General features: G+C 33.2%; 2 protein-coding genes across 2 annotated transcripts; one reads left to right on the top strand and one right to left on the bottom strand.

Annotated features, from left to right (window-relative positions):
• The first annotated feature begins 14388 nt into the window (after nucleotides 1-14388).
• On the top strand, nucleotides 14389-18114 carry LOC133783017 (uncharacterized). The gene is made up of 8 exons (XM_062222533.1): nucleotides 14389-14724; nucleotides 14812-14936; nucleotides 15037-15074; nucleotides 15447-15557; nucleotides 16012-16091; nucleotides 17251-17287; nucleotides 17512-17553; nucleotides 17641-18114. Exons 1-8 carry the CDS (start codon nucleotides 14443-14445, stop codon nucleotides 17709-17711), a joined length of 786 nt encoding a protein of 261 aa, XP_062078517.1. The 5' UTR covers nucleotides 14389-14442; the 3' UTR covers nucleotides 17712-18114.
• Nucleotides 18115-18126: 12 nt separating this feature from the next.
• LOC133783016 (cinnamoyl-CoA reductase-like SNL6) lies at nucleotides 18127-21224 on the bottom strand. The gene is made up of 6 exons (XM_062222532.1): nucleotides 21035-21224; nucleotides 20779-20939; nucleotides 20505-20693; nucleotides 18727-18880; nucleotides 18433-18625; nucleotides 18127-18329 (listed from the first exon to the last, which is right to left on the bottom strand). The coding sequence occupies exons 1-6, from the start codon at nucleotides 21150-21152 to the stop codon at nucleotides 18242-18244; spliced, it is 903 nt and encodes a 300-aa protein (XP_062078516.1). The 5' UTR covers nucleotides 21153-21224; the 3' UTR covers nucleotides 18127-18241.
• Nucleotides 21225-24416: the final 3192 nt, after the last annotated feature.

Genomic DNA, 24416 nt, shown 5'->3' with positions numbered 1-24416 from the left:
ACATATCTTTTATATAATATTTTAATATTATTATTTTTCTTTATAAGCTTTCTCTCTCATATTTAGTATATATATTTATTATTTCTTTTTTTTTCAATTATTTTATTTTACTTTAATTAATAAAATATATTTTAAAATATAATATTTAAATGATGTAGATAAATATATAGAGAAGTATGTATAGTATAATATAAAACTTAAAAGTAAAATAAAAAAGTGTGTGTTTTAGAGAAGTATTTTAAAAAATGGAGTTGAGTATCCATTAGAAGTACTCTAAGTGGTTTTTTTTAATATAATAGATTCTATCATAAATAAATAGGATTGGTTGAAGAAAACTTGGTGAATATAATATATTAAATAAGTTTTATTGCAAAAATATATATATATTAAATAAGTTTAGATATTTTTTTAACAATGAATTCTATAGGTGTTGTTTTGGTAAACATTAGTAATTGGATATTTTTAAAAAATAGATTTATGCGGTGTGTGCAAGTGCATGATAAGAGATGATTTTATCCACTAAACATTTTCCCTATAAATACATAGGGAATGCCTACAATGCTTCTTTTTTTTTTGTAATATCGGTGTATCTTTTTTTTATTTTTGGCACCTGGATAGATATAATCTCAAAAAATCTTATATGATGATGTACATTATAGCTATCTAGAACATCCTACAAATTTTTAAGAAATTTCGAATAAATTATGGTACCGAAAATATGGTATAAACTGTCTGTTGCACGCGTGTCTGTTTTTTTGTGTATGAATGTAAAATTTCACAGTTTGAACCCTGCTCGACTTCGTAAACTATTCAGAATTTCTTGAAAATTTTCAGGATATTCTAAATACCTACAATATACACTGTCATATAAAAAAATTTGGGATTATATCTATCTAGGTGCTGAAAATATAAAAAGGATGCACCGGTGTTGAAAAAAAGATGATGCGTTGTAGTCGTTCCCTAAATTATATAAATAAAATTAAGAAATTAATCTTAATAATAAGTAATTTAATAAAAAAAATTATGGAGCAGCACCGAAAATAGTTTCAAGTTTCGCCACTATCTTAGACTTATTTTAGGTCTTTTTGTTGTGAAATGAGATTAGCCTATTTTTATTTCGTACATAATTGTGCTAAATTTGAATAATTATGTAATAATAATCATAATCAAGCATAACCCACATGCAATGGAAATGAACTATCATGAAAAAACTTTTCAACTCTCTCTTTTTATCTAATAGTTTCTTGATGGATCAAAAACAAGTATGTTTTAAATATTTATACATCACAAGCGCACGAATCGTTCATATAGAATAGTGATTGTGTAAGCAAGGATGTCAAACCCAAAAGAGTTGTCTAAAATAAAAAAGAAAATTATTTTAAACCAAAATTAATAAATTCTAACCTAACTCCAATGATTGATGAGATTTTTGTATAATGAAAATAAAATAAAAGATAATTTTATTAAAGACAATATATACTTAAATTAATAATAGTAGAAGAAAGATTATTAAGATAATAGAATCCACAAAATATAAGTTCAATAATATTTATAAGTACATTGATTTCCAAGTTTTAGTAATAGTAGAATTTAATGAAACCATCACTTATTCAAATTAGATATTCTATTTAAGCACAAATTTTCATAAAAATATAGGATTTATCTTCACTTTTAAAATTATAATTTCAAAGTATTTAATGTAAATCAATCTAATGAAATAACAAATAAATCAATGAATATTATTTATAAGGCAAAACATAATATTTTTGTTATAAGCATTTGATGTGCACAATTTAATGGCACACATTAATCAAAGATTATTATGATTTTGCACTAATGAATAACAAAGTGTAAATATGTGCTAACAATAAAAAATACATGATATTTAAGATGAAAGAAGATATTTGAAAAAGAAAAATCCATAAACTTTGTTGCACAAATAGGAAATGAACATACAAAATAAATACTATTTAGTTGCATATTGTTTCATCTTCACCTTAATAATCTTAAAAAGATTAGAAACTCATAACTAGAATAGAAAATACAAACAAAAAAATTACAAACACAACTTAGGAAAATTTGGAGGAAAACCCTCAAATTGTTCCTCTAAAAATACATAGAAAATTAACCAAAAAGAAGAAGGAGATGAAGAGAATAGAGAGGTTTGAAAGTGTAGAAACGTTGTGGTATAACCCCCCCAACCCCCAAAAAAAAAAAATCAAGCACCTCCAAATGGTCTTGAAAATTCCCTATTTATAGCCAAAATGAGAGTATTAAAATAATTCATTTAAATTAATTAAATTAATAATAATATGGAAAATATAAGTAAATTATAGGGTGTAATGATGATTTTGGGTAAAATATGTAGAAAAATTTGGGTAAAAAATATGGTATTTTTAGGCATTGTGGGACAATTTGTGCCTTTGATGGGCTCAAGAAGGAAAAAAACAGTTGGTTGGGTGGCAGGCCTGCTTTAGGCTTGGACCCGTGTGGTGTACGGCTGGCTGGAAGGAGTGGAAAGCTGGGTGTGTTGGGCCTAACTTCTGGTAGGCAGACAGGGGCATGGGCCCGTAGCTGGGAAGTGGCTGAGTGATGGCTGGGGAGAAACGGGCATGAGGTAGGCCGCCCAAACGGCTATAGGAATGCTGGGTGTGTTGGTGGGCTAGAGGGAGGCGCGGGCTCAGTCTGGGCCATGGGGCTGCAGGTGGGCTACATGGGCTTCAGCTTGCTGGCGTTGGGCCTCAGGGCTTGGGCCGAAGGGAGGGCTGCTGGTGAGGTGGAGTGCAACTAGGCCGACTAGAGAGGCTGTTTTGGGCCTGGCTGAGGCCGTTTTGCACTTGGAAAAATGCCACATTTTCCTATCTTTTTAAGCTTTTTATCTTTTTTTCCAAAGATAAAAATGTCATAAATTCCTTACAAAATAAATAATAAATCATAATAATATATTTTCAATTATAAAATAAATTACTTTAATTCTTTTAAAATATTAATTATAACTTAACTTATATTTAACATTTAAGTTCAATAATACAACATTTTTTTACCTCAAACTAAACAACAATAATTCAAATAATTAACTACAACATTTTACAAAATAATAACTTTAAAAATACACAAAAATCTATAAAATTAAAATAAACCTAATAGATTCAAAATTACTTAAAAACTTAATAAATCAATTAAAAACTCAAGAACTAAGCAACAATCAGCACATAAAAGGTAGTAAAATAACTCTATTTTGTAGAGTTATCATTTATAGAGTTTTAGAAATTTTTATCTTCTCCTCCCGGCCAGGGACGACTATGATGCCCTGGATAGCCAAGACTATTACACTGTGTATTTTGAATAGTGCTGGACTTGCTAATCAACTTATTTGGACATAAATGTGTTACAAAGGATAATTAACGGATTATGGTTGAAAGATTTTGATCGTGGAAATAGTTGTTTTCATCAAAAGTTTGAGTATGTACATGAGATCCAAAAAAAAAAGTGTTTACAAGACATATATAACTTCAAAGTAATTACAAGGTAAGCTGGCTTAAGCGACACAGTTAAGTTGGCTCAAGCGACACAGTTAAGTTGGCTCAAGTCCCTATTGATCCCTCACCCATGGCGGTCGAGCAGCTGCAAATGTACACGTCACCCTTAAAGCTCTCCAACTCATGGCTGGTCTAGCTTTCCATTTCTCTTACCTGCACCACATAGCACCTATGAGCCAAGGCTTAGCAAGAAAATTTAAATCACAAACACAAATCAACAGTAATATATAAACAGTAGACTCGGATCAGTCAAATAATAATCGAACACAAGCAATGAGCTAGGCAATAAAAATCTGCTCAATCCAATACATAATTCAATCTCAGCATTCAATATAGTTAGTTAAGTGCAAACAAAACTTATGTATATTTTCGTGACGTTTAGGCCCGGTGTCCTTGGGCCGAGTCCTCTGGTCATATAGCTGACCCTGGCACGCTTAGGCCAAGGCATTCTTCACGCTTATTATCAGCCTCAACTCCCTTAGGCCGGACATTCAGATCAAACATAAACAAATGAATAGATTGCATAACACGCAATCAGTTGCATCACAATCAACATGCCTAACAAAACATTCTCAAATACAGGTATAATCATACACTCACATATAATCATAGCCATAACCATATTCATTTACAGGGGTCCAAGCCCCAATCACAACCCGGGTGCAATTTTCTTACCTCGAGTCCCGAGCTGAAAGTATAAGGTGGTCCCGAGCATGATCCCTACTCTCGAGTCTTAGTGGTATAACCTAGTCACAATGACATAATAAAAAACCATCAAAACCTAAACCAATTAGAAGTTTCAGAATAATATACTAGCCTCCGGGACCTCGAATTATACTAAATCGGGAAGTAGAATCCTTCCTGAGCACTTAGGTTTGAGTTACTGAGCTTAAAAACCTTGTTTGGCCAACATTTTCTATTTGAGTCGTGGCGCTCCTCAGAGGCATCGTGGCCCTCTACAAGTTAGAGAGCATTCTAAGGCTATTCCCTGGACACGAGCCGCGGCGCTAAGGTGATTCAGCAAATCCCCTTAGGCCTTCGAGTTCATGCGGGCCGCAATGCTCAAGAACAGCATCGTGGTGCGACCCCACGAACTCAGAAACTCCAACCTTTTTCAGCATTTTTACTAAGCCAATTTCACCAAAATCTATGGTAAATAACAACTAAACCCATAATTGAGTCTCAAAACATCTTCACTACACTCAAAGCAGTACATAAACCCGAAAACCTAACCAAAAACCTCATCACAATTCATACTTAACTCCTTGAGTTCAAAACCCAAAACACTCAAGAAACCAGACCAAAAACTTAATCAGAACAAGGTTTAGAGCTTACCCCAGCTATGGATTGCAACCCTGAACTGTTCCCTACTCCAATCTCAGCTTCAATCCACAAATTCCCAAACTACTTCCTTCCCAAAGATCAAAACCCACCAATGCACCAAGAAGAGAAGAGAGAAACGAGAGAGAGAGAGAGAGCTGAGAGATTGTCTTTGGTTTCTGGTTGTTTCTCAGGGTTACCTAAGTCCATCCTAAGCTTAGAGAATGACCAAAATGCCCCTAGACTTATCCTTAGCCTCTTAATGCTTTCAAGGGCAAAAGCGTCATTTACCACATTTCGCGCTAATCCTCAAGTGGTCCTATAAATTCCCACTTAATCCCGACATACCCAAATAATCGATTAATAACTACCCATTACCCGATAAACCCTGAATACGCACTAAGTTTGCCAGAATACCCCTAGGCTCACCCCGAGTCATGTACTTGACCCCGTTGTGCCTTTTCCGCTAATCCGCTCACTAGAATCGCCTCAAACCGAATATCGCAAATTTATCCACATAATAATGTGGTCTCAATCATTTAACACATATAATCACATTTATACCCTCAGCGAGTCAAAATTCTAAATATGACATTATTAACAAGAATGGACTCACATGCATATTTAATACACATAAACATGCACATATATTCATATTACCATATAAATCATGTATGCCATGTAGTCACACATTTAATCAATTAATTCCACATATATATATATCCAATTATGCCCTCCTGGGACATTAATCAAGGCACTAAGTCTTATTAGCAAATTTGGGACGTTACAACAGTTGTGAGACTATTATCTAAAATCTATGACTGACATGTAACACGATATATATTGTCAATAAGAGAAGTAAAAATTATTTAGTTTGACAATCGTATTGCTTGCTTGTTTTATTACATGATTATTGGAATAATGTAAGCATTTATAAAATCTCAAACATATAAATAATTACAATTATAGTGACTAGGTCACAGTGGGTTATAATTGTAATTATAAGTTCAAAAGAATGAGTGTAACGTCCCAAATTCCCTAATGTGGTTTAATGCCTGGATTAGGGGGGCTAGGAGGGTCATAAGGGAAATTTGAGTTTTCATGCTTGATGAGGGGTTCTAAGTCAAAAAAATTCTATGCATTTAAATCATTTAAAAAAAATGCCAATTCTTTTGAACACACCCAAAATACCCCTCTCATAATTTTTCCCATCCACTTCCTCTTCTCTCTTCCCCCTCTCTCCCTCAACTCATTCCTCTCAACTCCCTCTCTAGAAAAAAAAATCCATGGGTAAGGTAAAATATAATAGAACTCAATGTAAAGACAAGTATTCCTCACTTAGGACACTAAAATACTACATTTCGAACAGATCTGGGCATGATTTTTAGTTTTTTTTGTGATTTTTTTTTTCAGATCTAAAACTTTGAAATCTGCAGAAAATTGACGTGGTTCGATGATGGTTTGATGGTGCTTGATGCCAGCTCAATGGGGCCTTCAAAATCAAGATTTTCATGAAAAAATCGATGTTTCTCGATGGTGGTTCAATGGAGGTTCGATGGTGTTTGATGCGATTCTTGCAAGATACGTAATTTTTCACTCAAGTGTCCGTTTGAGGTGATTTTTTTTTTATTTTAGGTATTTTTTCAAGATCTACACGCTTGAGATGTGTATATACATATTTGGAAATTTTAAATCTTGAAAAAATGCAAAAGGCAAAACATACCTCATGTTCAATATATGTTTTGGTATGTTTTCAAGTTATAAACTTTGAAAATGTGTATGTGAACATCTAAAACGTGTAGATCTCAAAAAAATACCCAAAATGAAAAAACAAATTACCCCAAACGGACACCCGAGTGAAAAATTATGTCTCTTACAAGAATTGTATCGAACTACCATCGAACCACCATCGAGCAACGTCGATTTTTTCATGAAAATCTTGATTTTAAAGGCCCCATCGAGGTGGCATCGAACACCATCGAGAAACCATCAAGTTGGGCATGATTTTTGAGTTATTTTTCAAATCTAAAACTTTGAAATCTGTAGAAAATTGACTTTGCTTGATTGTTGCTCGATGGTGCTCGATACCAGCTCGATGGGGCCTTCAAAATCAAAATTTTCGTGAAAAAATCAATGTTGCATGATGGTGGTTTGATGAAATTCTTGTAAGAGATAATTTTTCACTCGGGTGTTCATTTGGGTGGTTTTTTTTTTGGTATTTTTTTGAGATCTACACGTTTTAGATGTTCACATACACATTTTCAAAGTTTAGAACTTGAAACACATACCAAAACATATCTTGAACATGAGGTATGTTTTGCATTTTGCATTTTGCATTTTTTCAAGATTTATATTTTCCAAATGTGTATATACACATCTCAAACGTGTAGATCTTTAAAAAAATACAAAAAAAAAAAAATCACCCCATACAGACACCTAAGTGAAAAATTACGTATCTTTCAAGAATCGCATTGAACACCATCGAGAAACATTGATTTTTTCATGAAAATCTTGATTTTGAAGGCCCCATCGAGCTGGCATCGAGCACCATCGAACCACGTCGATTTTCTGCAGATTCTAAAGTTTCAGATCTGAAAAAAAAATCACAAAAAAAATCAAAAATCATGCCCAGATCTGTTCGAAATGTAGTATTTTAGTGTCCTAAGTGAGGAATACTTGCTATTACACTGAGTTCTACTATATTTTACCTTACCTATGAATTTTTTTTCTAGAGAGGGAGTTGAGAGGAATGGGTTGAAGGAGAGAGAGGGAAGAGAGAAGAGAAAGTGGATGGGAAAAATTACGTGAGGGGTATTTTGGGTATTGTCAAAAGATTTGTCATTTTTTTGAAATGATTAGAAGACCTAGCATTTTTTTTACTTATAACCCTTCATTAAGCATAAAAACTCAAATTTCCTGGCCATATTTGATTTAATGTGTTATTATATGATTATATGCATGATTATGTGCATTGTGTTATTATATGGCTGTATTTGTATATTTACATGCATGTATGTGATATATGGGTGAGATCACATTATTATGTGATTATGTTTAAGCAATTCAGCATGAGAAGATCCTAGGAAGCAAGTTAGTGGTTTGGTCATAACGTGGTTAATTATCGGGCTCGGGGTGAGCCTAGGGGTGATTTGGCGCTTAGTATATTACCGTGATATTTGATAATTATTTGAGAATATTAGGAGTAACGGGAATTGAGGGATGTTAGTTGTGATTAACGGGGTAGGTGGAAATGACAAATTTTCCCTTGGGTGGCTTTGAAGGTTTTAGATGGCCCTAGGGACATTTTGGTCATTTTAGGCCATTAGATATACTTAACCAAGGTTGGATGTACAGGGAACCAAGGAAAAAAATAGAGTTACTCTCTTCTCTCTTTCTCGAGTTGATTGTTGAAGCTAAGTTAGAGAATTCAAGCTTGAGGATTAAGACTTGGAGTCTAGATTTGAGTTTCAGCAAGTGAAGGGATTCAGTTTATAGCTGAGGTGAGTTTTCAATTTTTTTGTGACTGGTTTTACTTTGTTTTTAAGGTTGTTCATAAGCTTGAGATTTTGATCTTAAAATTGGGTATTTGATGGTGTTTTGAGTGTTTCTAAGCTTAGGTTTTATTGCTGAATTGGTGGTTATGTTGTGTTAAGATTTGGTTTTGATATTGGGTTTGTTTAGAAGAAGTTTTGGCTGAGTTTGGATTGAAGAAAACGAAGGTTTTATATGGGTTCCAGGTCGGGTGGCGGCCCAAGCTTAACGAAGAGGAGAAGAGTGGCTGTTGGGAATTAGGGCTGCGGCGCTTGGTAGGCGGGTTGCGGTGCGAGGTGCAGGCAAAATGGGGCAAGGGCCTTTGTTTGGAGGTAGGCTGCGACTCAGAGGTGTGGGGCTGCGACACTTAAGGGAAGTTTTGGCCGAAGTTGTGTTTTAATCATGGGAACTTAACCTAAGGGCACAGGATTGATTCTACTACCCAGTTTAGTAGGATTCGACGTCTCGGAGGCTAGGACTTGGTCCGGGAACCTTTTAGTACTCATTTTATTGATGGGATTTCATATTTGATTATGATTAGGTAACTACTAAGGGCCAAAGGTCAAGATCGTTCTTTATCTATTTTACGCTCAAGCCTGAGGTAAGAAAACTGCACCCATTATGTGACATACATGATTATTATTGAAGCATGTTGATTGCTCTATATTTGGATATCTGTTGCATTATGAATGCCTGAATGCATTGTTTATCTGAGCAACGCATTGGCTTATTAGTTAGAAACGACAATGGTGCTAAGTGCTGGTCGTAAAGCTCTGAGTTATCAGTCAGGATCGGCAATAGTACTGAGTGCTGGTTGTATGGAATGGACTTATGAGTCAAGAGCGGCAATAACATTTTGAACGCTGGTCGATATGATTAGATCTAATCAACAAAAGCATTATATGCTCGTCCGACCTAATGGTCAAAGAAAACTAAAGCGCTTGGCTAGTTACTTAGAGCCAGGGCTAAAAGGCTCAAGTGACTTGATGGTCACATGGCTTTGGGCGCAGGACCCCAAGATGTCTTATTAGTCATCTATTCAAGGCACATGACCCCATGATGTCTTATTAGTCATCTATTCAGAGCGCAAGACCCTAGAATGACTTAATAGTCATTAATCTAGGGCGCAGGACCCCAGAATGACTTAACAGTCATCATCAGATTAGGGCTGCAAGCCCCATAATGATATCATGATTTATTAATATTTGTATACATGCGGTAATAAGTTTTCTTGTTGAGCCTTAGCTCACGGGTGCTATGTGGTGCAGGAAAAGGGAAAGAAAAGCTTACCCAACCTTGAGTGGAGAGCTTAGGTGGCAACGTGTACATATGCGACTGCTTGACCACCACGACCAAGGTGTTTCTAAAGGGAACTAGGGAGTAACCCTATTTTTGCTGGTTAGGTCGGCGAATTGTAACTTTTGTATTGTAATGACCATTTTGGATTGTAAATAACTTTGTAAATACTTTTATGGGATCCCATGCACATTTTAACGTTTTTAATAAAATATATTCATTCTTTTTGACCGAGATTTTAACCCTGGCCCATTAATAACACTTAGATGCACGTTTATGACCTAATGACTCGTTTAGCGAGTTAAACACTATTTAAAGTATACAATGTGACGGTCTTGGCTAACCAGGGCATTACAACGAGTCCTAAGATGGGCATTGGATTTTCACTGATTTGGTAATCTACGATATGATCTACTTACACATTCAGGTTGTGATGTCTTATCCAAGGCATTGACCAAGTACATAAGATTAGATGTATATGAGTACATTGGACTAGGAGCGATATTAATTATTGATAGATAAATAAGTATCGTTGTTATCGAATCTAATCAATGTCACAAAGTTCACCATAGGTCAACTTGATCTTAATTCTGATTGATAATATTCTGCTAAATATATTATTTAAATCTTTTGACTTGTTCGTTTCCAGCTTACCCTACGGTCTAGCCCATACTTACATCTTGGAGATTTAGTAGTGTAATAGAGTGGGAGTATTATTCATAGATATATAAACTATAGCTTCTATACGAGAGGTGAAAAAATGACTTCCTTAATGGCTTAGTCCAAAAGGGTAAATGATTAAGCGCTCATATTTGTGATTAACTTCACAGATTTATCATTTACAATGAACTTAGTGGGAGTTAAGTATAAAATACAAATGAGGGGTAAAACAGTAATTTGTACCCGACTCATTAGTAAGTCATCGATAGAGGATTGACTGACTGTAATGGTTATAATAAGGGATAACGTATTTTTGGTTTGGAAAATAAGTTCTATGAATTCAAGAGTTCAATTTTGAACCTATTGTGGAGTCATGAGAATTAATAAAGTCTGAGATAATTTATTTAATAAATTAACTCACAAAAATTTATTGTAGCTTGTATTTATGGATCTATGGTCCCCATGTGGTTTTTTATCAAATCAAGTTTACTAGTCTCAAACAATTAATTTAATTATCAATTAGAAATATCAAATTGACTAGGTCAATTTAGTGATATATACATGTAATAAGAATTTGGGAAGAAAAGAAAATCTTTGGGAAAATTTATTAATATTGATAAATTGGTGTCAATATAAATAAATAATATTAAATCATGTTTTAAATTATAATTAGTTAATTTGAATATGGATTTAATTATTTATTTAATTAATTAATTGAAAGATAAATAAATAAAAAGATTTTGAATTTAGGCTCAATTGAGATTTAAATTCAAAATAAAGAGACTGGATCCAAGTCCATTTGTGGGAGCCCAAGACTTTAATTTTTTGTTTATTATTTCAATTAATTTAAATTTAAATTTGAATTTGAATTTGAATATAGCCCATTAAGTTGTCTATATAAGGAATGTGATGTCTAGGGTTTTCATAAGTAAGTAAATGAGTCTTCGTTGATTCATTGGGTAAGTAAAAATCTAGACAATCTAATCATTTCTTGGCCGCTCATTCTCTTGTTCTTCCCTCTCTAATTCTATCTCATGTGTTAAGAACTTGCCCACTCTTTGTTAGACTTGATTTAGAGATAGACTTTGAAATAATTTAAGCGGTTTATATTCTTGGCAATACCTTGCCACCACCAAGAATCAAAGGTTAGATAATCTAAAGGAAGGAGTTATTGTTCCGCTGTGTATTCGTAAGTTTCTACATCTTTGTGTTTGTTTTAATTTATGAATTTGATGTTCATATATATGTTCTGCTATTCTATATTTCTATTATATTTTTGGAAAAATAATAGGGAGCATGCATCTAAATTTAAATTCCAAGATCCTATAGACCTATGCTTATACGCTTTTCTATTGGTCATGTTGTTTTTATTCTGGATTTTTGATTCTGTCAACTTTTTTTTTTATAGTTTGTAATAATGGTGTCTATCACACTGCCTTTTGGAGTGTGCCTTTTGTATGATCTGTTCCTATCTCTGCATCCACTTGTGAAGTGTCGCCAGGACAGTTTGGAGCGCCATTGCTTATTTGCAAGATTTCTAAAAGGCGAGCTTCTAATTCATTTGGTTTGTTGCTGGGGTCATGACCCTAATCTGTGTTAAGTGTCGTTTCTTGTCATGAGAATCTTATTTATAGGTTGTTTTGTCCTTCTTTTGTAAGCAGCGTGGTTTACTATTTGATTAATCATCTCATTGTGAGATTTGTGTAACTCTGTTTCCACCTAACCTGGAGGGCATTGTCCCATTTAACCATCAAATGAATGTTTTTCCTTTAAAAAATAAAGTCTATCCCACATATTCTTCAAATGATTTACACATATCTTGTGTGTACGTTTATTAAATATAACAAAATTGAGCTTAAATTAGTAACACATTCATTTTTTTTTTCGTATCGATGCGTGTTGTATGCCGTATCAAATTTAATTATTAATTTTAGTCACGTATAACAACTACTTCAGTATAGCAGTAAATAAGGGTCGAACCTACGAGGACTATGATTCTAATTATTATTCAAAATAAGAAATAAACAGAAATTAACTAGGAGATTTAGTTTTTAAAGACTAAAACATAAAATAAAATGTAGATTAAAAAAATAAAGATTAAAGAGTAACGATTCAAGAACCAAGGAAACTGTGATTTTAAAGAAATTGTGAAAAGTTACTCTCTACCTTCGACAATCATTCTATCAACAAAGATAAATAATATTCTCTTATTCTCAATTAAACTATTAACCCCACAGATTTCACTTAAGCAGTCAATTATCTCAGTTTCCCTATTATAATTAATTAAAGCTAAACGCTCTTAATTAAGTATTTTTACCAAGCACTAAACCTATTAAGCATGCAGTCTATTTAACCTAGGAAAATCATTACACTATATGAAAACAGGTTAATCTAGGCAACAAATTCATTAAGTATGCAATTCATTTAACCTATGTTCTATTTTTCATCATAATCAAGACATCTGTCACAATACCCTAATTGCAATTTATCACTTTACTTAGAATCCTAAACTATTAGGTGAATATCAATCCTAAGATGATAATAGAATAATGTAAAACTCTAATTAGCGATCGTCTAAGCAAGATTTTACAAGATCCATGTCATTCAAATAGAAAAATAGATGCAATTTAATATAAGGGAATATAAGAAATAAAATTTATCAATGCATTGAAGATCTCATATCTAGGGTTTTGAAATAACCCTCAACTACAAAGAGAGCTACTCTATAATCAAATTCATATTCACAAACATAAATATTCAATGACAATAAAGAAGTTTTGAAAAGAAAAGCTAAACTAGATTGAAGAATAAAGATGATGATGATGTATTTTTCTCCTCCTCTCCTGTTCTAACTTCTGAAATTCGCAATCCAAAGTTATTATAAAAGCTAACCCTAAGCTCTTTCAAAAATATATTTAAAATTAAAAAATAAGGCAAAATCGATCGCCGGCCGCGACCAATGTTTCTTGGCGGCCGTGGCCACTAGAACATGTATTTTCCATAAAATAGGGCTCCGGCTACGACCTGGTACATTTATGGCCGCATCCACTATGTTCTGTCCCCCAGGCCACAGCCGTAGCAATTTTTCTATTTTTTCTGTTTTCTTCAGCTGCAACCACTGACAATATTTTAACCATAACTTCCTCAATACAACTCGGAATTGGACGATTCAAAATCTAAGAATAAGATCTCAAACTTGTATTTCTTGAAAGATTTTCAAAAGACTATTGAAAATTTATCAAAATCAAATGTGAAGTTTCAGGTTTGTAATTTCGAACTTAACCATTGCTTGTAAAACATCTAAAATTCATTATTTTTCACTCAAATGTTTTGGAAGTCTTAAAAACATAAAATAAACTTATTAAACATATATAAACAAATAGTCAAGTGCATAATCATAGAAGAATAATAATGAATTAAAAATAAACAAATTTGACACTTATGGCATATTTGAATGGAAATATTAATTTATTATCTTACAATTTCCTCCTAACGTGTAGGACATTGTCCAATTTAACCATTGAATGAATGTTTTTCCATTTTAAAAAAAAGTCTATCCTACTTATTCTTCAAATGAATTACACATATTTTGTGTGTAAGTTTATTAAATATATGAAACTTGTGCTTAAATTAGTAATACGTTCATTATTTGTTTCGTATTCGAATGGAAATATTAATTATTATCTTACAATCATGTTAAGTTGTTAACCAAACTTCACTCGAGGATTATATTTGGCAATCATAGGAGAATTTCTTTTTAAAAAAAAAAGAAGCACGGAAGAATATTAACGACAAGACTAAGATAAACGACACCAATATAACTTTGCTAAAAAAACGACACCAATATAACTGTCGTACATATCAAAAGGCAAAATAGACCATCACTCATTACCGTCCATACAACGCCGAGCCCACATTTCCGAGGCCCAACGCTGACGTGGACGGTTCAGATTCAATTCCCATAATTCCGGACATACTAAAATAATATAGAATATACCAATGTCTTACAAATATACCAAAAATAATATAAAAAAAATAGTAAAAACCCAAAACAAAGAAAAAACATAATAAAATTGAAAAAGAAAAGAAAGGAAAAATGAGTTCGATTAGCCGAGGAGTGGTGTGTGTGTGGTTCTGTAAATCGTCGTCACTCCTCTTCTTAAGGCCTTCACTTTCTTCCTCACAGTCACAGCTCAGGTTTAACTCCGTCACAGCTCACACTTCCTCACCCAAGGATCATCGTATGGCCACCGAAGCTTCTTCCTCACCCTCACCCCTCACCGCCGGTGACGGTATCAGTCCAGGCGACGGACCTGCCACCTCCTCCACTTCTGCTTCCTCCGCCATTGATTTCCTCTCTCTTTGTCACCGCCTCAAGGTATTATTAGTTTAATTAATTATTAGTGTTTGAATGCCGAGAAAATGAGTGATTATTTGTTAATTTTATTAATGTTGTGTGGTAAAGACAACTAAGAGAGCTGGATGGGTGAAAAGAGAGGTTAAGGATCCAGAATCTGTAGCTGATCATATGTATCGAATGGGAGTGATGGCTCTTATTGCTAAAGATATTCCTGGTGTCGATCGAGACAAGTTAGTATTTATTATCATTATGTTTTGAATTTTACTGTAATTGATTTTGTAGTGGAGGTGCTTTTGTGAGGCTCAGATTATTATTCTGGCACTGTTTCAGGTGTATAAAAATGGCTATTGTTCATGATATTGCTGAAGGTGAGATAACGCATTTTCAATTTGAATGTGTAAACGTTTATTATTACACCCAAAATGACCTAAAGGTAGATTTTTTGTTTCTTTCTTTTTGTTGGGTATGTGTTGAAATATAAAGAAAACAGAATGTAAGTGGAAATTTTGGGAAAAATAGAGTTGGTATGATTATTTTTGTTAGCAAGGAGAATGTGAATATTGATGATCATGATGAATTGGAATACTTGTCTTAATGGATAAAACAAAGGTTTGTGTATAAGAATGTTCTAGTATTAGCTAGTGGGCAAGTGTTATCTTTCAATTTATAGTGCATTGTTGATATTTTTCTTGCAAGTTTAAGCTCTTTAGGACTTATAGATATTTCCTTTCTTGGAATAGCCATTGTTGGGGACATTACCCCTTCTGATGGGGTCCCAAAGACTGAAAAGAGCAGAAGAGAAAGAGAAGCACTAGACCACATGTGCAAACTACTTGGTGGAGGATCAAGAGGTAATTCATTAGCTAAGAACTATTTCGTGCTTGAGCAGAAGTAATTAAGGGTCCGTTTAGATAACTTTGTTTTTGTTTTTAGACCTGCTTTCACTTTTGGATGGTAAATAAAGAGAAGTTTTTTTTTTTTTTTTTTTTCAAATTGTCTTTTAAATTAATGTTTGGATAGTCAATTTTAAAAGTACTTATCAACATTTAAAAAAATTGGGGTAATGATAAAATCTAAAGTCGATAAAAATAAGAAATATTAAAGTTTCATCAAAACTCAAAATAACTTTTTTTTTTAAGATCTTCCTAGAATTCATCCAAACACTCCCAAAAGTGAGCGACTTTTCGTCTATTGAAGAACTTTTAAAGCCATGTCAAACATGTCCTTACAGATTTTTATTCCTCTACCTGAAATTATTAATTATTTCTTGCTATCTGATTGCTTTGTCTAAACTGCAATTGCCAGCCGAGGAGATAGGTGAACTATGGATGGAGTATGAACAAAATTCGTCACCAGAAGCTAAAATTGTCAAGGACTTTGATAAAGTACGTCGCAAATTTGTTTCACTTGTCTAATTCTCCTAAAGAACTAAACTACTTATTAAATATATGGTATTGGTCTCATCATGTTAAAAGTAGTATACATTCAGCTAAGTACGTTTTCCATTTAAATGATGCTATGTGTGATGAAGACTAGCTGCTTCCTATTTTATGAATGACTGGTTTAGCAAATTTATTAGAAAGTAATAAAACATAGAAAACTGTGTCCAAATACATTAGGAGACATATTACTCGTTTGAGTTTGCTTCTTTTGTATTACTCTGAAGCTGCTAGAGGATAATTGAGTTTGTTTGGCTTGGCTTTGCTTCAGAAGCTAGCTTTTGGTTTCATAAGCCCAAAAGCAGATTTTGATAGGAAGTAAAGCTCACATGACTTGGCAAGGAAGAACTTTGATAAACACATGGAAGTGGAACCTTCTTGTTTTCATATTTTCCCTAATCTTATGGAGCTTCTCTTTTAAAGTAAACTATCCAAGCAGAATAAAAGAAACATCTTTCTTTTACTTCTCTTGGGTCTATTTGGGCATTGGGAAGGCTCTTACTTTTGGTTATACATTAGAAGAAGATAAGTAAAAGTCATAGGTTTTAAATACACTATTTGAATGCTATACTTTAAAGTGTTTTTAGGATAGAAATGATATATTTTTTTTCAATCAAGTAAGTGTAAGTATAGAAACAGAATATTCAATTAAAACCTCAACAATACTTCTCTTATTATATTAATGCTTTTGTCGAGACCATGTTAGGTTTGCTTCATTTGAAAACCTTCTAAAGGGCTTAGAGCTCTTTTAATATTACATTCAAACAAGTCCAAAAGTTGCTTTTTGGCTCAGAAAAATCCATGTCAAACAGGCCTGCATGTTAGGTTTGGGATGTATAAACTATTCCTAATATGCCCATTATATTATTCACGTTAACTTTGAGAAGTGTTGTAACTGGGGTAAATATATGATTTATGATTGTTATCCCTTACGTGGAAGGGAAACAATATACCATATTAGTAGTTTTTAAAAGAGTTGTCGGTATCTTTAATTAGGTGACTGCACATCATTTCCGTACTTGGGTTTTTTACATTTTTTTGTTACCGGTTAATGCTTAATGCGAATGTTGGATCATCTGATAGAATAATTTTATGTTCCATCCAGGTAGAGATGATACTTCAAGCTTTAGAATATGAAAATGGTGAGCCTTTTCTTTATATAATTTTCTTATTATTTTATTCTCTACATTTTCTTGTCTGGCCCTTATTCTTTAGATAAGAGTCATTACAAACTTCATTCTTACTCTTTTTGGTATCTCTTTTTTCATACCACTGAACTTTAGATTACTTATTTAGATGAATAATTTTTCTTTTCACAACTCCTTTAAACCTCACACTAATGAAACATATTCCTGCCTTTTTGCAGAGCAAGGAAAGGACTTGGATGAGTTTTTTCAGTCCACTGTTGGTACGAAAGAAATTCTCTACTGGTGTTTATCTACTTTTTCTAACCTTATTCTGTTGCTAAGCTCAGTTCATTTCAAACTCTGAACAGGGAAGTTCCAGACAGAATTAGGCAAGGCTTGGGCCTCAGAGATAGCATCAAGAAGAAAAAAGGAAGAATAATTTCTTGGTTTAGTTTTTTACTTTATTTTTCAAATGACTTTGAATATTGCCAACAAATTGATGCTACTGATGATGGAAAGTTAAAGGTTGTGGTTGCCTACCATGGCATTTGGCCAGTGGCTCCAGGGACTCTGAGGTAAAAGATTAGACAAGCAGAGTCTATTACTCTCTACTAATTACTTCACATGTCACCAACAAGCACTCACTCAACTTTAATCAAATTCAGGATTTTGACTACTTGTCTTTTGGTGTTTTCCCTTTTCTTCCTTCATGTAGTAATAATAATAGGGAGAAAGAAAAGATCAAATTCTGTTCATCTATATTTTGTACTATCATAGATTGTTGTGGTATTCCCCTAGAGATTCTAAAGCTTTTTATCTTTACTGAGATGAACTTTCTGACACTACACTTCCCATTAAAGAGAAAAAGAAAGGTAACATCTTCATTAAAGCACATCTTATTTATACCAACATAATATTATAAATATACATTCATTCATGAAGTGCATCAATAGAAACTGAATGAGCTTTCTAGAAACAAGCAGTGCTCTCAACTAGCTTGTTTAGCTTTTTGGTTCTCAACCTCTCAGCAAAGACCTCACTCCCTTCACATACATACCTGTGTAAACAATAAAATCAAACCATGATGTTAAGTTAAACCCATATGGTATTGAAACCAAACCAAACCAAACCAAATATCAGGTTTTGTAATATATTCTTACCTAGGAGGTATGGATATTAAAGGGCTCAACCTTTGTGCAAGCTTAACAGCTTCTTCCTCAGTATTGACTATCTGATTAAAGCAAAAGTATCTCCCACATGTAGATGGATCCTCCAAAGCTCTGATATGAACATCAACCAGAAAGTCCACATCTACAAATGCTAGCACCCCATTTTCATACATCTGAGCCGCTCCTATACAAAATTGAAGTGTAGGCACATAATGTAAAGTTAAGAGATTATGGTTTGTTAGAAAAAGAAACAGAGAAAAAGTATTTTGTAGTATGTAGTTGTACCATTGAGATAGGATGTTGTTGAGAGAGGGTTTTGTTGGGTGACAGCAGGGCCAAGAACCAGACCAGAGTTTATGGAAACCATGTTAACCATTCTGTCCATAGCTAAAGCCCAAGCAGCCTGTTCTGATAGTGTCTTTGCTAATGCTTGCCACAACTACATCAAATGTTTTTCCACAGATAAGAGTAGAGTAAAAGTCAAACAATTGTAGTGAGACTCTCAATTACTATGGCTGTTTAATTAACTTTTAGATGAGGAATTATTTCATTGATGTTAATACATTTACTAAGGTTGCATTCTCTGCATCTGATACTCTTGGGTGCATTATCTGTACTTAAAGAAACTTTCCCAGAGATAAGCCATTTCATCAATCAATCAGTGTTGGTACTCTTCTTATTCAACTTATCTCTATCAAAATTCATTGCATCGATTATGATGGTGATGGTTTTGTTGTGTGTGCAACTAGCGTGGATATTAAATGGGGGAAAAAACCAATTTGAGCATGTGACAGGCACTTTATAAAGAGATAAAATAGTTTAAGCAAGAATGAATGAACCCAGCTTGAAGGGACACTGTCTATATTATTTAATAGCCATCATAATCACATGATTTGAGAAATGAATAGTAATCTCCACATGGAAAAATATATGGGGAAAAGGACAGTTTCAATATTGATAAAAGAAAAATTGATGAGGACAATAACAGTTTCAATATTGATAAAAGAGAAAGTCTTGTACATTACATGACTACATTTTTTACTTAATTAATTTTTGGTGTTTGCTTTGTGATCATTTTTCTCAATAATCAAACAACCTGTTTTTAATCAAGGAAATGAAAGTTCGAATAGTCCAAGTACAATTCAGGCTTTACTCCAAAATTATATAATGCCCATTAAAAAAAAATTTGAATATTAGGATCAGAAGTATGTGGTGATGCACTACTAAACTAGTGGCATAATGCTCTTTGACTACCTTCAAATTATCCCATCATAAAGTTTGATATAGAATTTTGTTTTAGCACTCAAAATTAAATAAATAAATTCAATTAGAGGATTTTGCTAATGTCAGAGTATCTTTTTTTTCCTGAAAAATAAATATGTTCTCTCAAAATTCAAATATTCTATATTTTAAAGTTTCCCCACTATGATTACTTGTAATTTCAAGAATGACACAAAAATAAAAAAAGTTTGGTAGGAATACTCTGTATTCACTTTTGTATAATACATATCTAAATTCTTTGGTCTGGTCTACTCAACAGTCAAAATACAAGGGAGTACTAATTAATTATTATAGCATGTAAAAAGGGAAAAATTATTCTTTAAAAAAAAGGGAAAATTTAACAACATATAATGCTTACCGTAACATCTTCTACTAAAAAAAAGGCTAAAAGACAGTTTTTTTTAAAAAAAAGATCTTGGCTATTTCAAAACCAAAATTATATCTCAAAACAGTTTCATGATTTTCTCATTAAAATTCCCTCAAGAAAATTAACTATCTAAACAACTTTAAATTAAAAATAATTAAATATATATACTTATTGAAATTCCCTTAAACACAATGAGAAACTCATTCAATTGTAAACATACACACAAGGGATAAGAAATTATAGGGTAGTCTCTATTACAAAAAAAATTAAAAAAAATTTCAGATGTGATGAACTTATTGGTGGTAATTCATATACATGATCATGGGGTTGCCAATATAATTAACCACACCATGTGTTAATATTTTGACAAATGAAATACTAATAAATAGTGAAAAAAAGAGAAGAAATTAAGCACCTTTAATTTTCTGCAAAAATCTTGGTTACTCCATGACCTCTCATCTATATCTTTCTCTGAAGAAATATTGTCTCTCCAAATTGCTGCAGTTAGAGATGAAGTGAACACAATTTTCTCAATACTCTCTGTTTGAGCACATGCTTCCACCACATTAATTGCTCCTCTTACCTCCCAATCCACCATTTTTTCCTGTACACAATTAAATTAAAACTTAAAAAAAACCCAAAAATAGATCAATTACATGGTCATTTTTGTATTAAAATAGAAAGCTTACATCATAACCATCAGAACTATCTAAACAGCAGAACAAACCAGTGCATCCTTTCAAAGCCAAATGAATAGAATGATAATCCAAAACGTCAACAGTAAACACTGATAACCTTTCTTCAGCTTTCTCCATATCTCTAATTTTTATCTCTATCTCACTTTCTGGTCCTGCAAATTACAATACAAAACCCAGTTCAGAAAATTAATTAGTAAAAGATAAACAAAGGGTCATCAAGAAATTTTATGAAAAAAAGAAAACTTACCATTTCTCTGAATAGCTGCATGAACTGTGTACCCTCTACCCAACAATCCCTTGAGGATCCAAAAACCCACGTAGGTTGATGCATCAAGAACACAAATACAATGTTTTTCATAATCCATTTTTGCTTTCTTTTTTATTTTTTGGTTTATTTGTGTTTTGTCTGTGAATATCTTTGTATTTATAGAGTTTGAGAAAATAGAAGAGTCTAAAGTGGAATATATGGGTACTAATAAAGCAAGGGTTTGGTGAACTATTTTGTTACACGTTCCTAGCTACTTACCATCTTATTGTAAAAGCAACAACTCTCTTTTTCTCTTAAATAAACAAAGTTTGATTTTAAAAAAAATATATTTATAATTAAATTAGTTTGGGATTTAGGAAGAAAGAAGGGTAGGTTTATAATTGTAAATAAAATAACGAAATTGGGGATGCATGTGTGTCCAACTCAGGTTTTATACGTTGTAGAGTTCCAAACGGAAGTAAGTGCTTTTTTTGGCTTAGTTACAATCAAATTATCATTACGTTTTAAGTTGGTGATAAAGTGCTCTTTTTTTAGTTAGTCTCCAAAAGAAAAACGTGCTTCGTTAGAGATAGGGAACTACAATATTTGGGTTATTTTGGCAAAGTATTATTAATAGAGTAATTTGTGAAAATTATCTTCTTTTTTTAAGTCATCTTGTATTGTGATATATTTTTGATAATTTTTTATAAAATGACATTTATTTAAAATTTTGACCAGTTGTTTAGAATGTCAGAGACAATTTTACAAAAAATTACTAAACTAGACTAAAGTATAAAATGACTTCAAAAAATAAGTTATTTTGCAAAGAGACCATTGATATAGAGTTTGGATTCGTTGCCATTAGGGTAACAATTCTTGTTAAATCTACATTTAATGTGCTAAAAATTACATTTTATATATTTAATTTTAAAGTTAATTTTATATATTTTTTTCTTTTGCAAATACAATAATGGTTATTGATGAGATATAAAATGTAATCTTTGACACATAAATATAATTTAAGTTTTTTTTTTTACAAAATATAATATAATTTTTAGTACATAAAAGAGTTGTATCGTAATCTAATCCTTTTCGTATAATTATTTTTTTGAGTGCACATTATGAGTAATAAAGAGTATTATATCAACAATTTTATTTATGTTATAAATGAAAGAGAAAATTTAGGATAGGATATACCTACTAATAGGGTATAAATATCGACCATTTATCTAAATAGACGATCTTGATGAATGGTTAAGATCTAATAAATATACTCTATCTTAGACTTACTCTGAATAAAATTACTTATAATAATATATTATAAGACTTACCCTAGGATCGGATATGTCTACTAATAAGGTATATCCTATAATAAAAATTACGATAGGTTATACCTACCGCTAATAGGTACATATATTGACCATTTCATCCAATTGAATTGAACAACCTTGATGAATGGTTAGGATCCAATAGATTTATTCTATCTCACACTTACCCTAAATAAAATTACTTATAATAATATATTATAAGCAATTTTTGAATAAAGAAATAAAAATATATATTCGAACTAAAAAATACTTAGGAGAGTTGATTTTTTGGTTCTCTGTAACCCCTGTGAGTGTTGGTCGGCTGGGACCCTGGATTTCTTGTGTTTGGTGCTTTCTGCTTTGGTTTCGATAGTCACTACTGTCACAATGGAAGAGGCAGTTGATGATATTATTACTCGTACAAGTCAGCTAGGGATCGAGGGAGATGATGAGTGGGAAGTGAACGAGGATGAGGCACTGCTGTTTAGGAGTAGGTCGATTGTTGGAAGAATTATAGCAAAAAGGCAGGGTAATAACTCCTTTGTGAATATGGTTTTTGGCAGAATTTGGAAGATTAATTAGGGTGGGAAGTCAAAATTCTGAAATAGAATGAAGATGATACATATGTGGGAATGAATTTTGATGAATCGAGGACTGCTAAATGGATTTTGGAGAAAATACCATGGACGTTTGGTGGTGGTCTCATGATTGTGGAAGAATGGCCAGCTTTGGGACAATGGACTGATGCGAAACTTAATGGGGTCTCAAATTGGATATGAATGGCTGGGTTTCCTTTCAAAGCTTTCACCATTAACAATGTTCGAAAGTTAGGCAGTATGGCAGGCGAAGTATTGGAGGTGAAATGGACTAACCAACATCAAATGATGCTCCATAATTATGTATGGGTTAAGATCTCGTTTCCGATAGGGAATAGTATTTTTGTTGGAAAACATATACCGGTGGGTGGCAAGAAATCATGAGTTCAATTCAAATTTGAGAAACTTCCAATCCTCTGTTTCAAGTGTGGAATATGGGGACATGATTATAAGGAATGCCAAAACTCTATGGTCATGGTGGAGGATTTACATGGACATAGGGTGGCCTTGTATGGTGAATGGCTAAAAATGGAGAGTCCACTAAGTGACTGTTTCTTTGAAACGTCAACATTGACAGATGACTGAAATAGTGGAACGACTGGAATGGATTTTTCAGGTGGAATCGTTACGAGCCAAACAGCAACGGCCAAGTCAACGCTGGAAAATGCTAGTTTTCGATCAGGGTGTGTCTTCAGTGAGACTGAACGTGTAACTTCCCTTGAACGTGGGGGGGCTTCCATATCTGAATATGGGAGACACGTTTGATGTTCGTGTGTTGTAAAGTGAGCAGTTACAAATTCCTTTAGAGGATATAAATAAGAAGAATGAAGAGGATGTTACTGGACGTGAGGTGAACCATGCTAAGGTGGCTAATTCCTCTTCTATTGAGATGATTACATCTGGTATGCAAGGATCAGACTATGCGATGACAAGTGGAGGTTATGAATCAATTGAGACTTAAGAAATGACATGTTTCGGCCCAAACGTCAACTAGGCAGGCACATGCTTCGAGTGAGGATTTTGAAATTAAAAAAAGGAAATGTCTAGAAGGCTGTGTTAGGGGAGGAGAAGGCTCATCGATTGTTTCTACCACTTCTCAGTTGCTGGTTCCTGAGAACTTGGTGAAAGGAGTGACCTCTGAGGTAGCGGTGAGACAAATTTGGGGTCTGTGACAGAGGGATTTTTCAGTTCTGAAAGTCAATTACAAGGGAAAGCTAAAGAAGGAAATTCCCTGCAATAGAGGAAGAAAATATCGCTCAAGAATAGGGCAAGGGCAGCTATGATTTCCTCCTGTCAAAATGGTAATGCTCGACTACAATAGAATACGAGCTTGGGGACGACTTCCTCTAAAAAATGTACGATATCCTTGGAGTCTAGTTTTGAATTTGGTATGGGCACTGTTGGGAATTCGGGAATGGGTATTTCATTTTAAGGTGATTTCGCCACTCCCACTGATGCGACTTATCGACAAGCTTTGCT

This window comes from Humulus lupulus, chromosome 6 (assembly GCF_963169125.1).
Source record: "Humulus lupulus chromosome 6, drHumLupu1.1, whole genome shotgun sequence".
Lineage (NCBI taxonomy): Eukaryota > Viridiplantae > Streptophyta > Magnoliopsida > Rosales > Cannabaceae > Humulus > Humulus lupulus.
This window is presented reverse-complemented; position numbering and strand designations above follow the sequence as displayed.

What these genes read in the sequence shown, in the direction of transcription:
- LOC133783017 (XM_062222533.1), top strand. Translation starts at nt 14,443, where the DNA reads ATGAGTTCGATTAGCCGAGGAGTGGTGTGTGTGTGGTTCTGTAAATCG. An exon ending in CCTGGTGTCGATCGAGACAA is followed by an intron (nt 14,937 to 15,036) that starts GTTAGTATTTAT and finishes GCACTGTTTCAG; the next exon opens with GTGTATAAAAATGGCTATTG. An exon ending in ACTTGGTGGAGGATCAAGAG is followed by an intron (nt 15,558 to 16,011) that starts GTAATTCATTAG and finishes TGCAATTGCCAG; the next exon opens with CCGAGGAGATAGGTGAACTA.
- LOC133783016 (XM_062222532.1), bottom strand. Translation starts at nt 21,152, where the DNA reads ATGGATTATGAAAAACATTGTATTTGTGTTCTTGATGCATCAACCTAC. An exon ending in TGCAGCTATTCAGAGAAATG is followed by an intron (nt 20,940 to 21,034) that starts GTAAGTTTTCTT and finishes TGTAATTTGCAG; the next exon opens with GACCAGAAAGTGAGATAGAG. An exon ending in ATAGTTCTGATGGTTATGAT is followed by an intron (nt 20,694 to 20,778) that starts GTAAGCTTTCTA and finishes AATTGTGTACAG; the next exon opens with GAAAAAATGGTGGATTGGGA.